Source organism: Typopeltis vanoorti, chromosome 3 (genome assembly GCF_054136105.1).
Source record: "Typopeltis vanoorti isolate ZY-2024b chromosome 3, IOZ_Tvanoo_1.0, whole genome shotgun sequence".
Classification (NCBI taxonomy): domain Eukaryota; kingdom Metazoa; phylum Arthropoda; class Arachnida; order Uropygi; family Thelyphonidae; genus Typopeltis; species Typopeltis vanoorti.
This window is the reverse complement of record NC_143551.1, coordinates 86,721,931-86,737,690: the sequence shown is the minus strand read 5'-3', so window position 1 is coordinate 86,737,690 and position 15,760 is coordinate 86,721,931. Positions and strand designations below refer to the sequence as shown.

The window sequence follows — 15,760 nt, the reverse complement described above, 5'->3', positions numbered from 1 at the left end:
ATAAATCCACATGTGGTCTGATCAAGGCCTTAATCATAACATTCTTACTTTGACATGTTAATTTCCTCTGCATCATTTCTATAATCCATAAACATTTTGCTACAACTATGCTGCTCACATACTTTTAGCAAAATGTTCCCAAAACTTCAGGTCCCTATCCATCATCACTTCCCAATCCCTTGTCTTCTGATCCTCGAAGATATCCCTACCAATGTCATACGGTGTGAGATAGAGGTGAATAGAATGAAATACTTAGTCAGATGTTGTTATAGACCCGGTAATGTGGATGATAGTGACCATGAGATGTATATTAAATTAGCCAAGGAAATAACAAAAGGGTGATCATTATGGGCAATTTTAATTATGGTAGCGTAGACTGGGATGATGAGATAGCAACTGGAAGTAAAGAAAATGAGTTTCTTGAGTTTTTGAGGGACAACTACCTCAGGCAGTATGTAACAGTGGGCATCCAAGGATTGAAGGTCTTGCATTTGATCATCTTATCAGAGGATGTCATTATATCTGCATCATATATTTGCCGCCAGGATTTTACAACCTTACACTTTATTGCATTGGTAATTATGTTCATTTGGCCATTTACTTAGTCTGTTTGAGCCCTTGAGCTACAAGATAAATTCTATTCTTCATAGTTTTTCTCACCTTTGCATAATCTGCAAACAACTGTATATCACCATTCAAGCCTTTCCCAATATCATTTACATACTAATTATCATCAGAAGCTCAAAAAAAGGCATACCACTAGTGACTCTGCTTTTCTGGGATATTGCTCCCTGATATCTGTTTGAAAGAGGAAACGAAAGACCCGCAAGTGGCGTTATATGGGGATTCAATTATTAGAGGTGTGGTAAATGAGAAGATGCACATAGTTTGTTTCCCTGAAGGTAAAATGAATAGTGCTTGAAGGTTTTAGATATGAAGAGTAAGCGAGTAAAAGATTTGATAGTGGTAAAACAGCCAAATGATGATTCAGAACAAGGAACACGTAAGATTGAAGATTGAATATCAGGAGGTTGTTGAGAAGGATAAAAGATAATAGTGTGATAGAAAAAGATAGTATGTTGCCCACTTATGACAGTGATGAAATGGGGTGAAAAATGACAGAGCAAAGTTTGTGAATATGTTAGCAGAAATTTGGGAGAAGGAAGGGGTGCATTTTGTTAATGTGTAGAATGAGTTTGAAGAACAAATTGAACTATATAAGCATATGGACTGCATTTGAGTGATTTTGGTGTGAGTCAGTGGAGAGACTGCTGCTGGAAAGTAAAGAAATGGGTGCAGAGAATGAGAGAACAAGTGCAAGTGTTCAAGACAAAAGGGAAATGGGTAGGCTCAGGACAGACAAGGGAACACAGCGTGAGGAAAGGCTGATGCTCCAAGAGGATGTGAATGTGGGTGTAAACATAAAGGGAAGGGGATGACCTGGAATCAAAGGAAAATAGTTGAAACAAGGAAAGTCAAATGGTTGCATTAATTGAGTCTCTTCACCCAAGAATTGTTGGAATAAGTGAGACATGGTTTTGAATGGGATTGACATCCTGACAGGAATAGAGATGGACGGGTATGATATGTTTCATGAAGATAAAAAGGGAGGAGTGCTATCAATTACAGAGAAAAAGTTATGTCCATACAAGGTAGAGATGCAAGAGGGAAATAATTCCAGTGGTTTTGAGGCAGTATGGTTTGAGATAGAGGTGAATAGAATGAAATACTTAGATGTTGTTATAGACCCGATAATGTGGATGGCAGTGACCATGAAATGTATAATCAAATTAGCCAAGGAAATAAGAAAGGGGTGATCATTATGGGCAATTTTAATTATGGTAGTATAGACTGGGATAATGAGATAGCAACTGGAAGTAAAGAGAATGAGTTTCTTGAGTTTTTGAGGGACAACTACCTCAGGCAGTATGTAACAGTGGGCACCCAAGGATTGAGGGTTTTGCATTTGATCATCTTATCAGAGGATGTCATTATAAATGAGGTGTCAAATCACCCTCCAGTTGGTGAGAGTGACCATGAAGTGATTACCTGGATGGTTGCCAGCAGTGTTAGGACTTCTGTGAAGAAAGAGTATATGTAGAACTACAAGGCTGGTGATTATGCGAAGCTCAGACTGCTTTCAGGTGTAGCATGGAAGGAGAAGTTGGCTGGAAAGGAGATCAATGCTGCTTGGGTGATAATCATGTCTTCTGCATTACTTCAACCATATTATGACTTCTGGGTCAGGCTCAAACTGATGAGACCTCAGTAAAAGTCAAAACCGGTCTGGCATTGTGGCCCGTCTCATAATGCATTATGTATGTCAGTAAGGATATGTGTGTTGCATTTTGGGATGCTAAGGTAATTGATGTGAAGTCATTAGACTCTATATACAAGTAACCCAGTCATGAAGTGACTTCACATGCAAACGTCATTTACTTAAACTTGGATAAAGGATGAAACTGAGAATATAATTTCTTGGCATCTTTAATTTATGATGCAGTGTGAAATATTTCAACACTTGGCTAGAGGGGCCAGAAACAACATTCCTGGAAGTTGAATGAAGGTATGGTTAGTAGGGAAGTGAGGACTAGATATTTTGTTTGGAGAGTTGTGAATGAGTGGAATTGGTTGCCAGTGTTAGTTGTGAGTGTTTTGCTCTGCTAATGGGTTCAAGGAAAAGTATGATAGATTGTGTGTATAGCTTGGGTCTCTCCCAGTGAGTCTTTGGACTCCATGGAGGTACCCATACAATAATAATAATTTGAAGATTTAGTCTCATTCTCCCGCCCCCCTCATATGAAGCAGTACCACAATTTTGCATTCTTTCCACTCTTTTGAATGGTTTTTCCAATCTAAGACTCATGTTAAAGAGGTACATCAAGGCTGTTAACTCCCCAGAATATTCAAGATATGGTGATATTCTGTCAACACCTACAGCCTTATTGACATTGTTTACTCAATTCATCAGCTTCTTGCTTACTCATCAGTGTCTCCTCCTCCTCCTCCTTTATCATTCAAGATATGGTGATATTCAAGAATATTCAAGATATGGTGATATTCTGTCAACACCTACAGCCTTATTGACATTGTTTACTCAATTCATCAGCTTCTTGCTTACTCATCAGTGTCTCCTCCTCCTCCTCCTTTATCAATTTCTAGATTCATGTTACTTTTATTCACTTTCATATTGCATTCATGAAAGTGAAATACAAATTTTATGCATTCCTCATTTAACATCTTTATTATATCCTCAGTAGCTGTCATTCTACTATTTTCTCCAATCAGTGCCATCTTTCCATAATTATTCTTTCTTCTTCTGGCTACATGCTGAAAAAACTCTCTAGGTTATTTTTTTATTTGCTTTATTAGCTAACTACTGCTTATGCTGCACTTTTATTACTCTTACCAAGGGAATCACTTTCTTGCTTGCTCTCTGTACTCCTCATGCAACTGACTATTTCTACATATCTTGGGCTTCCTCCATAATACTTACCTTCTTTACAAATTGCATACCTCACATCTTCATTCAGCCATTTCACATCTTTCTCATTTAACCTCCTGACCTTTCATCCAACATTCCATGATATAGCTGCAAGTCATCTTCTGAGTTTGTCATAATCACAGGCCTTATAGATCCCTTTCTTACAGAAGTCCTCATATGACTGGTCACCACCCAAATAATTACTATCATCACTTTCACCAACTGGAGGAAGATTTGACACCTCAATTATAATAACATCTTTGATGAGATGATTAAATTCAAGATGTTGATCTTGGATTTGATTCAGAAGTAAAAAATGGTCACTAATATTTAGCTAGTTTTCTGCTTAGCATCTTCAGAGCACAATTATAACTGTGAAAGCATACAGCACTGAACTAAATAATTGTATTTACATTTATTTACAAGGGATTTATATAAGCAACTATGCCACCACTCTTCCTAAATGACACGGCCCCTGAAATCGAGCTCAGGGATCTTCATGACACCTTTTTAGCCAATGGCTACAGCCCATATAAAAAAGATAAAATACTACATTCAGCCTCCCCCATCCCTCCTGCAGCCAACACACAGTATCCCAACAAAACCATTCCCATCCTCTATATTAAAGGTAAATCAGAAAAATAGTCAAAGTTCTTTGCAATCTCCATGCCACTTTCAAACCTCTCTCACTCAGCTAGCTACCTTCATCCATTCTCCTAAAGATCATCTTCATTCCCTTGCATATCCTGGAGTGTATGAAGTACCTTTTGCCTGCAGTTTAGCCTATTCAGATAACAACTGTCTTGAAAAATGCAAAAATTATTCATAATCATCTGTATGGCAAGTCAGAATTGGCAGACCATTACTCTGGATACTCTTTTACATTGGATTAGATGGAGGGAAAACATCAATACTACATAGTCTCTCAGATCTATAATGACATCTTTTTAGAATCAGCATCAGCTATGAAGCACTCTCATAAACTTCAAATATATTTACGTTAATTTGCTAAAGATCTGGGAGACTGTCATTTTGAGACCTGATAGCCCAACTTCTTCAAATTAACTTTGCTATCTAGCCCAAAGGGAACCATATAAGGACATCAGTTCTGTTACAGTTTGAACTGTTTTCCATACTTATTTAATTCAGTGCTGTGTGCTTCACAGTTATAATTGTACTCTGAAGATATGGGTGGAAAAACCAGTGAAATATTGGTTAGTAAGTTTAATAAATGTATTTTTTTCCCTTTTGGTGTTTATGCTGAGAGCCACTATTATTATTATTACACAGGCACCTCCATGGAGGGAGTCTGAAGACTCATCACGGGAGACGCATATATATACTCGTGCATGCGAGGGGGCATGCACGAGCTACAAAAATGCACTTTTAGGTGCAGCATTAAAAATGCAGTGACTTGCTACCTTCAGAATTACAAAAATAAGAGAATTTCCTTAACTACTGGTTCACATGCAGCAATGATAATATGCTCTAAGTTTTGCAGCCTCTGATAGTGGAGTTTATATATAAATGTAAGGTCATTCACTTTGGCATGATTAGATATCCAAAGTATTATATTGGTGGGATTAGGGTAGAAGAAACTGATGAGGCTAGGGATCTTGGAGTGTTAATAGATAGGAAGTTGAAGTTCAGAGGCCATGTGGCAAAGATTGCATATACAACTCAAAAGATAATTGCAATGCTGAAATGAACATTCACACGTAAAGATAAGGATGTTATTTTGCCTCTTTACAAGGCCTTGATAAGACCTTACTTGGACAGGTCTGGTCTCCTGGTTTTTGTTGTGATTCTGATATATTGGAGCGAGTACAAAGGAGAGTGTTGAAAATGATATCAGGATTGTGGAATACTGATTATGAAGACAGATTGAGAATTTGTAGACTGCAGGCACTAGCAAACAGGAGAAAGATGGGTGATATGATTGAGACTTACAAACTTCTGAAAGGGTCATACAGGATTTCAATTGATGGAATTTTTCAATTTATGGAGAATGGGGAAAGGACGAGAGGGCATCCTTGGAAGCTGAGAATGAAGGCCGCCAAGAAGGGTGTGAGGGCTAGATTTTCTCTCATAGGGTGGTGCGTGATTGGAATAGATTACCATTGGATGTTGTGAGTGCAAGCAGTGTGAATGAATTCAAGAATAAGTATGATAACTAGTGTGTGTAGTATGTGGCCTCCCTCGATGAGTCTCTGACTCCCTGGAGGTCTCTCTTAATAATAATAATAATATATATATATATGTTAGCTATATGCCCAGTAGGAGGAGAAATGATTGTGGAAGAATGAAATTGTGGGATAAAAATGGGAATAGAGTGACTGATGCAGAGGACATAGTGGAATTGTTCAATGAACACTTTATTGGTATATTTCGTCCTGGCGGAGTAAATTTTAATACTAGAGGGATCGGGCAGGTTCGAGGTTTAGAGGTGCAGGAGGAGACGAGTTCCAAATACCCAGTACTGGGAAATACAATCCTGCTGTGGGACTGGATTGTATTTCACCACGGGTTTTGAGAGAATATGCTAAAGAACTGACAGCTCCTTTGACCTGGCTTTTCAATGAAAGTCTGGCTACAGGAAAGGTGCCCAGGGAATGGAAGGAAGGTAAGATAGTGCCACTGCTTAAGGGCAGTAGCAGACTCAAAGTGTCTAATTATAGGCCAGTTTGTGTGTCATTAGTAGTTGTTAAGATCTTGGAGAAATTAGTTAGGGACCATATACAGCATTGGACAGATGAGTGTAATGTTATCTGTGAGAGTCGATATGGATTTGTGAAGGGGCACTCTTGTTTTAGTAATATGCTAGCCTTTTATAATAAGGTTACAACGGCATTAGATGAAGGAAAGGCATACACTGCCATTTTCTTGGATTTAGCAAAGGCATTTGACAGGGTGCCACATGATAAGCTGATATTTAAGTTTCAGCACATGGGTTTGGATGTCAGGTTGGTCAACTGGATTCAGGATTGGCTGTCCAATAGGTATCAGAGAGTTGTGTATGATGGGGCAGTTTCAAGGAGGCAGAGGGTTACAAGTGGAGTCCCACATGGCTCAGTACTGGGACCTATGTTGTTTAACCTTTATATCAATGACATTGTCAGTGAATTGCAGGGGAATATTCAGTTGTTTGCAGATGGTGTGAAGCTGAGAAGGGTTATTAGTAATAATGCAGATGTGGTAGCCCTGCAAGAGGATTTGAATAAGCTAGACAGATTGGCAAATGAATGGGTGTGTCGGTTAAATGCAGCAAAATGTAAAGTGTTGAGATTTGGGACACATCAATGGGATGCTGCATACTTTGTTGGGGGAGTATACTGGAGGAAGTAGGAGAGACAAGAGATCTTTGGTTGATGATTGATAGAAACCTGAAATTCAGTGGACATGTTGCAAAGGTGGGGAAGGTGACACAGAGGATTGCTGCAATAATGAGAAGAATGCTAACCTGCAGAGGTAAGAGTTATCATTCTGTTGTATAAGACCCTGATCAGACCACACTTAGACTATTGTTCTCAGATTTGGTTCCCAGGATTTGAAAGGGATAAATTAACTGTGGTAAGGGTACAAAGGCAGATAACAAAGATGGTTTCAAGACTGTACAATGTTAGTTATGAGAATCAGCTGAGGGAATGTGGACTGCAGAGTTTGGTGGATAGAAGAAGGAGAGGTGATATGATTGAGACTTTTAAACTGTTGAGAGGTGGTTACAGGGTTGACACTGGGGAGTTCTTTCTCTTGGTTGAACAGCAGGAAGGAGTGATGACAAGGGACCATCCCTAGAAGTTAAGAAAGGAAACTGTGAGCAAGAGGGTGAGGAGTGGTTTCTTTGCATGGAGGGGTGATTGAAGTGTGGAATGCATTGTCTGATAGAGTGGTGAGAGTGGGAACAGTCAATGAATTTAAGGAGTGGTATGACAGACTTTGTCTTTCCTGGGGGGGGGGGGACCTCCTACGATGAGTCTCGATAGACTTTGTGTTTCCTAGGAAGGATCTCCTGCGATGAGTCTTTTTACTCCTTGGAGGCCTGAATAATAATAAATAATAATAATAATATAAACTGTTACTATAAATAAACATTTATATATAAACTTACATAATCAAGCACCCATTAAACTCCAGCACAGAATAATGGCTCTCACTTATCTTCAAGAGCATGTAAGAAGAAAGTTGATTACAAGCATCCAGAGCACAGAATTTGACTATTTTTCTTTGAAGTACCTTGGACATAGTAGAAACCCTACTGATATCATGAAAATAACAGTAATTAGTAGTTTTTTTTTCTTGAAGGCAACTGTATGAAGAAATTTTTACCAGTTTATTCAAAACTCGAAGCATATAAATGTTCTGAATTTTATTTCTTAATTGCTGTTGTTACTTACATTTTTACCTTCTTTCCTGTTCATACCTGTCAGTAATGTTTTACTTTGCTTGAAACTTATTTTGGAAGAAGACAAGAGTCTAATCAAAGTTACTCTGAATAGTGCAAAATGTAATTTACTGCAAAAGTCTTCATTTCTACATTCACTATCATCTCTGCTAATGAATTATGACCTGATTACTTGTCGTACAAAAAAAAACTGTTCCTCACTATTTTGTGCAATGGTTTCTTGTTCCTTTCTTTCTTCTGTCATTTGAAAACTTTTCACATCTAAGCTTTTCTCAACAACTTGTATGTTTTAGTTATCATTATTCCTCTCATATTACCTTATTTCAACCTATCATCATGGCCAACTTTTCACAGTCCAGATGTTATCAATATGTGGAAGAGATAGGGTCCTCACCACATGTCATTATGCCCATAATCAACTATGAGTTACATTATGGTAGCCAACCTCTTAGATAGGAGATGACACATGAATGGATGGTTGTTATCTTTGTTATCTGCTTGTGCACATTTCCAGAGTTTTCTTCATTCATCCCATCCTACCTCCAGCATACATTAGAACTGCTCACATCTTTTTTTTTTATCAGTATTCTTCTCACCACTGCAGTTGTTTGTGCCACCTTTGTATGCCACTGAATTTCAACTCCCTGTCATCTTTGATATCTTTTATCTCCTCTTTATACTCTTGTATCTTACCATTATAATTCCATCTTCATCTCTTAATTCCAAAATGTAAAATCCTTCACAAGCTATATATACTGGCATAATTGAATTCTTCTGCCAACTGCAGCAGTCTGCTCAAATCCTTCATGATCTTATCATCACTTCTGACATCTCTACCCAAATATATATCTATCTATCCAATCCATTCAAGCAGTATTTACTAAACAGTAGCAGCTCAAGATATATAGATGCCTTGTTGGAACTTCCCCCATGCTCTTTTCAGAAGCAGGTACAGACCTTTGATTTAGCAGGATATAGATGCTTTTAGGGGAATGATGTCCCCCCCCACAACTTCAGGAAGATCAGTTACTGTCACTTATTAAACAATAAATTCTTTTATATATATACATACATATATATACCACATAATTAGTTTTCAATTCAGTTCATTAATTTCCTAAACAAACCAATTCATCACAACTCTTGGATATCATTATGTCATGTGGCAGTTTGTCAGATGCCTCTACAAAAGCTTAAAAAAATTGTTATATACATTCATTTTATAATTATTACTTGACAAATCCATGGACTCTCAGGACTAATTACAGGAGGTTATCACAGTACACAATTGGAACCACCCAACTCCATTCCACCTGTTAAATATATTTTTGTCTGTTAACTATCCATGCTCTTCAGCCAATTTTCCTGTTTGGTGAGAAGAAGATCCCAGGTTTCTAAGAGGAAAAACATGCTGCCTGCATGTGAGACCTAGTAGGCTCACCTTCACTTGAACTTCTCATTTAACAGCAACAGTTTTTGCTTCACTATACAATGTAACAAGATTACTTAAACAAGGCTGGAAAAACTGTGTTTATTATACTAAAGAATTTCAGCCTTGTCTGATGAACACCCTAGTCCTTTCCAGCTTTTCCAGATTATTAACCACTTCTGTAAAAATTTAAATTTAGGATATGAGAAATATTTATAAGCATTTTTCAAATGAGAGTCAGTTAGCTTGTTTTGAAAAGTGACATTTTTCTCCTGGAACTTTTTTTTTTTTTTTTTTTCCTCCTACAAATGGACTAACTGACCAGAGTGCATGTACACGCACTAACTTTTTCTTTTCAATAATAACATTACATAACAAAGTAGGTGCACTACGGAAATAAGGTTATTGGCCTTATCTTTACAAAAAAATTAGATTTACAAGATGTTATTTGATCATAACAGGACATCGGGCTTAAGTGAAAGCAGAATGAATTGTGATAGTTACGGCATACATAAATAGATAGTTGAGTTGAGTCCTATATACAGTTCTCACACACACACACACACACACACACACACACACACACACGTGTGTGTGTGTGTGTATGGCGATTCATTGACTCTGTTGAAATACATATTGTAAAAATAGAGTTGAATGACTTAAACTGAGAGTTGAGTAAAAAAGGTTTAATAGTAAAACATGATTAGTTTCAGCTTATAACAAAAGAAAAGAAAAAACACTAAACACTGAAGCTTAAAGAAACTATGAACAACATAGAGAGTCTCTATACATAATTAGGATGAAAACGTTGTAGTTGTATTTAAAGCTGTCTTTCGTTTGTTCCATTGTTGGAAGAGTGTGTGCTTGCAGCATCACGTGAACAGCAGTACCTGATTACTGCTGAATGGCTATCTGGGAGGTTGTAGCTCAAGTTATTATTTAGATGTTCAGGGTTGAGAATGATTTCCCTAGATTCTACGATTTTTCTCTCCATTTCATCATGGCAACGAAAAATGTTGGTAGATCTGTCCTAGTGGACTGTATGACTTGGGTTTTCATCATTAGGATCAGCCGAGAAAAGGATATGGCTTGATAAGGCACTGGCTTGCTGTCTCTTGTAAGCTCTCATTATCTAGAAATTCTTCTAGTTTTTTATTCATCCTCTTATTCCGTGCATATATGGAGTTCCAAAAATTCATAAGGAAAACACCCCGCTACATCCCATTGCGGAAGGTAGAGTCTCCAATGTACAAACTTTCTAAACATCTTGCAAAATACCTCAAATGCTTTTCAGGCAAGTCTTCATCCTTTATCAATAACACAGCGGACTTTGTTTCCTACATTAAGGATGTGACCTTTAATGAAGATGAAATCATGGCTAGCTTCGACATAGTTTCCTTGTTCACTAAAGTCCTAACATTACTCAAAGACAAGTTATCCAAAAAATATTGGCTTTACTTACCCGTTGCATCAAATCCGGTTATTTTAGATTCCAAGATACTATATACAAGCAAAATCATGGTCTGGCAATGGATAATCCTTTATCCCTGTTCTTGCAAATATTTACTTGGAGGATATTGAAGCCAAGGCTATCTCTTCCTTTGCTTTAACACCTAAGGTTTGGAAATGTTATGTGGATGACATTTTCCTTATTTGGAGCCATGGACATGATTCCCTTATGGATTTCCTTAAACATCTCAATAGTTGACATCCAAGTATAAAGTTTACAGCCGAGCTTGAAACTGATAGTTCCCTGCCTTTTCTAGATGTAAAACTGACCCACTCTTCTGGTAAACTTAAAATTTTGATGTATAGAGAGCCTACACATACTAACAGGTGTCTTCATAGTCAGTCCCATCACTTCGCTCCCCAAAAACTTTGAATAATTTCTACCTTGGGACATAGAGCTCGCTCTCTTCTTGATGACCTAGGTGAACTTCATAAAGAAATCAACTTTCTCAAAACTACTTTCTTACTTAATGGATATTCTAAAAGAATTATTGAAAAAATTCCTTCTTAATCTTCCTAGTCATCACACAGAAGAAATAATTACATTTAAAGGCAATATATCTATTCCTTACATAAGTTCAGTTTCACAAAAATTAGCCAAGGTTCTAAGAAAATACAATATCAGAACTTTGTTCACTCCACTCCCAAAAATCTGCTCCTTAATAAGCCACCCAAAACCTTGTCATCATCATCATCTTAAATATCCTGGTGTGTACAAAATATGATGTGATTGTGATATTCCTTATTTTGGCCAGACAGACAAATCTATTGAATTGCACGAGAGACATTGCTTACAAGAGACAGTGAGCCAGTACCTTACAAGCCATATCCTTTTCTTGGCTGATCCTAATGATGAAAACCCAAGTCATACAGTTCGCTGGGACAGATTTACCAACATTTTTCGTTGCCATGATGAAATGGAGAGAAAAATCGTAGAATCTAGGGAAATCATCCTCAACCCTGAACATCTAAATAATAACTTGAGCTACAACCTCCCAGATAGCCATTCAGCAGTAATCAGGTACTGGCATTCACGTGATGCTGCAAGCACACACTCTCCCAACAATGCAACAAACGAAAGACAGCTTTAAATACAACTACAACGTTTTCATCCTAATTATGTATAGAGACTCTCTATGTTGTTCATAGTTTCTTTAAGCTTCAGTGTTTAGTGTTTTTTTCTTTTCTTTTATAATGTTACCTGATGAAGGCTGTTATAAGCCGAAACTAGTCGTGTTTTACTATTAAACCTTTTTTACTTAACTCTCGGTTTAAGTCATTCAACTCTATTTTTACAATATATATATATAGTTCCTTAGGAATTGAGAACTTTTTCTTATCAATAATAACACTGCATAACAATATTTGAAGAAGTATACTATATTTGCTTTGATTTCTTTCAGTGTGCACCTATGTCTCTGTCAATGAAGTGATTGCAGTAACACCATGTGATTGTACTGTTGACCAAAGATCAAGAAAAATTAGATGCCATTACTGCAGACATTCCCGTGACCAAATTAGTCCTGCACTTTCAGAATTGCTGCCTCTTCATGCTCAGTCCTTGAGATTGCATTATGCTGCTCCTGCAGGTAGATGTCGATGGAAGCTTTCAAGTGTTGTCTTTTGTCCGTTAAAAGGTACAATACTCAGAGAATGGATCTCTGCTTTACAGACAATTCTTCTGGGTAAGTTAACTAATCATTTGAGTTAGCATAATTAACTACTTACACCTGAAAGAATAAGTTCATTTACTCTTAATTATATCCTTTATGTCTTAATATAGACTTCAAGATTATTACAGAATTCGATAAATTAATTCTAATGTCTTTAGAATTACTCAAGGATCAAAACCAACTTGGAGTACTTCCACGTGAACTTTAAGGAATGCAGAGACTGATTGGGGCTTCTGACCTATTTTCCAATCATCAGTCCTCATCTTCATTTGGTGTGCCCTATTAGCAGTTATCCACTCAATACTGAATGGATGAGGATAACTTGAGACTTTCTTTCTGTCTTTCTTCTTCGTCTATGATCTCTTATGCTTTTAAGCGTCGAGAGTTTGCCAAAGAGATTTCCATGCTGTCCTGTCCTGTCCAAGGTTTGTTGTTTTGCTTCTTTCCAGTTAATTCCCTTCTTTTCCAATTTTTCTTTAATTTCCTTTTGCCAAGCTTTCCTGGGTCTGCCTATGTATCTTTTTCCTATTTTCTGACTTTCGTATACAGTTTTTGCTATTCTTCCTTCTTCCATTCAATTGAGATGTCCAAACCATCTCATTTGGGCTTGTGTTATGAATTGATTCAGAGGTGCAACTTGAAGGCTGTCTCTTATGGTTTGATTTCTTATTCGGTTTAGTCTTGTTTTTTGTGCCACTTTCCTGATATATTTCATTTCAATTGTTTGTAGTTTGTGTTTCCTGTTGTTAAACACCAAGACTCACAACTGTATGTTAATGTTGGTAGAAACACTGAACGGTACACCATTTTGGTATTTTGGATGACTTCTTTCTTATCTAGGAGTGGGCCTTTCATTGCATAGAATAGCTTTGTTCCCCCTCTTATCCTGTTTTTAATTTCTGTGTCTAGTCTACCATCTTCTTGTATATATGATCCCAAGTATTTAAAGGAGTGGACTTGTTCCAGTTGGTGATTCTCTATTTTTATTATGTGTTTTTGTTGGTTTCTAGATATGATCATTGTTTTAGTTTTATTTATATTTATGGTCATATTCCTTTTCTTTGTTTCTTCATACCAAATGTTGATATTGTACTGCAGATCTTCAGCTGTATTTGCTAGAATCACTACATCATCTGCAAAAGCCATATGTGAAATCCTGGTTTCTTTCAGTTTCCTGTATCCTAAGTGGAACTTTTTTGTTTTTGTTTGGCATGCCTTTAAAATTTCATCCATTACTACGATGAAGAGAAGAGGGCTGAGGATACAGCCTCGCCTCACTCCTACATTTGTTTCAAATTCTTTTGATCTATTATTACAGGTTCTTACATAATTTCTATTACTTTTGTAGAGGCTTTGTATGGCTGCTATTAAGTTATCTTGTATCTTGTTTTTCTTTAATGTTTGCCATATTAAGTGTCTAGGAACTCGGTCAAAGGCCTTTTCAAAATCTATAAAACATGAATGTAGCTCTTTTCCATATTCCAATGTTTTCTCTGATATTTGTCTAAGACTGAAGATAAGATCCTGTGTGTTTCTATTTTTTCGAAAGCCATATTGCATTTCATCCAGTGTGTACTCTATTTGATTCCTAAGCCTCACTTCTAAAATGCAGGTATATAATTTTCCTGGAATGCTTAAAAGCAAAATTCCTCTATGGTTTTCACATTTGCGGTTGTCTCCTTTCTTAAATATAGGGATTATTATAGCTACTTCCCAGTCTTTGGGAATAATTTTCTTTTTCCATACAACATTGAATAGGGGTAAAAGAAATTTTATGGCTTTCGTTCCTAAATTCTTTACCATTTCTGGTGTTATTTGGTCATGGCCTGCTGATTTGCCCAGTTTTATTTTATTTATTGCTGCTAACAGTTCATTTGCATGAATTTCTTCACTCTGATCTTCTATTTTGCTTGTGTGTCTTGCTCTTAGGGTTCAATTTTTTCTGTGTCCTGCATCTTCCAATAATTCTTGAAAGTACTGTTTCCATCTTTCCATGATGTCTTCGGAACTTGTGAGTAACTTTCCATCCTTATTTTTAATAAACTTTATGGGGCATTCTTTCTCTGACCTCATTCTTCTTAAAACATTATAGAAGAGTTTTTGGTTTCCTTTAAAATTTTGTTCTAAAGTATGTCCGAAGTCTTCCCAGCATTTTCTTTTCTCTGCTTTCACTAAGGTTTTAACTTTATTTCTTTGGTTGTTGTATAGTTCTCTATCAACCTGCAGCTTTGATGTTATATATCTATTCCATAATTGCTTTTTCTTTTTAATTTCTTCTTTTAGTTCTTCAGTCCACCAGGGTGTTTTATGTTTCTTCTGCTTATTATTTAATAATACACCACAAATTTCTTTGCTTGTTTCTAGAAGAAGTGTTTTGAACCTGTACCATAGGTTTTCTACATCTTGGTCTTCATATATCTCTTTTTCTACTTCTTTCATCTTCTCTTCTATTTTACTTTTATACTCAATGGCTGTTTCTTCTTTCTTTAGTTTGTAGTTCTTTATCTTAACATTTATTTCCTTGCTACTTTTTCTACATTTTTCAACTTTTATTTTATGGATTGTTTCCAATACTAATAAATAGTGGTCACTGCCTATTTCAGGACCTCTGTAGACTCTTGCATTTTTTGTATACTTCCAGTATGATCTGCTTATGAAGGCGTAGTCGATTATAGATTTTTCGTTTCTATTGGGCTCTTCCCTGGTAAACTTATGGATTTCTTTATGCTTGAACATAGTATTCGCTATTACTAAATTATTTGTAAGGCAAAGATTTATTATTCTTTCTCCATTATTATTCCGGGTTATTTCTCCTTGTGATCCCAACACTAGTTTCGTTTCTTCATCTACTTGATTCCCTACATGGCCATTAAGGTCTCCTAGTAGTATGATATGCCCTTGAACTTCTTCAATTGTTTTTTGTAAGAGTTCGAAGAATTCATCTTTAATTTCTTTATTGGCATTATCGTTTGGGCCATATGCAACAATTATAGTGAATACTTGGTTGTCTGATTTAAAATCTATAGTAATTATCAACAACTTTTCATTTATTAGTTGCTATTTAGTAATATATTCTTTGAGATCTTGCATAATTTGGTTTAATTATGTAAGCTACCCCTTGTTTTCCCCATTCTCTTGGGTTTACCCCCGAATAGAAAAGTATATACCCATCTTTCATTTTCTGGCAACCCTGACCTTTCTTTTTTGTTTCTGTGACTGCTAGCAAATCCAATCTTGATTTTTTAAATTCATCTATTAACTCG

The 15,760-nt window shown here is 36.5% G+C and overlaps 1 protein-coding gene across 1 annotated transcript in view; it reads left to right on the top strand.

Annotated features, from left to right (window-relative positions):
- Nucleotides 1-15,760, top strand: part of Cerk (Ceramide kinase) — a 204,599-nt gene that overhangs the window by 16,769 nt on the left and 172,070 nt on the right. The window contains exon 2 of the mRNA XM_090390715.1: nt 12,228-12,509. Within this exon, the coding sequence (XP_090246841.1) occupies nt 12,228-12,509 (282 nt within the window). The remainder of the gene's footprint in view (nt 1-12,227; nt 12,510-15,760) is intronic.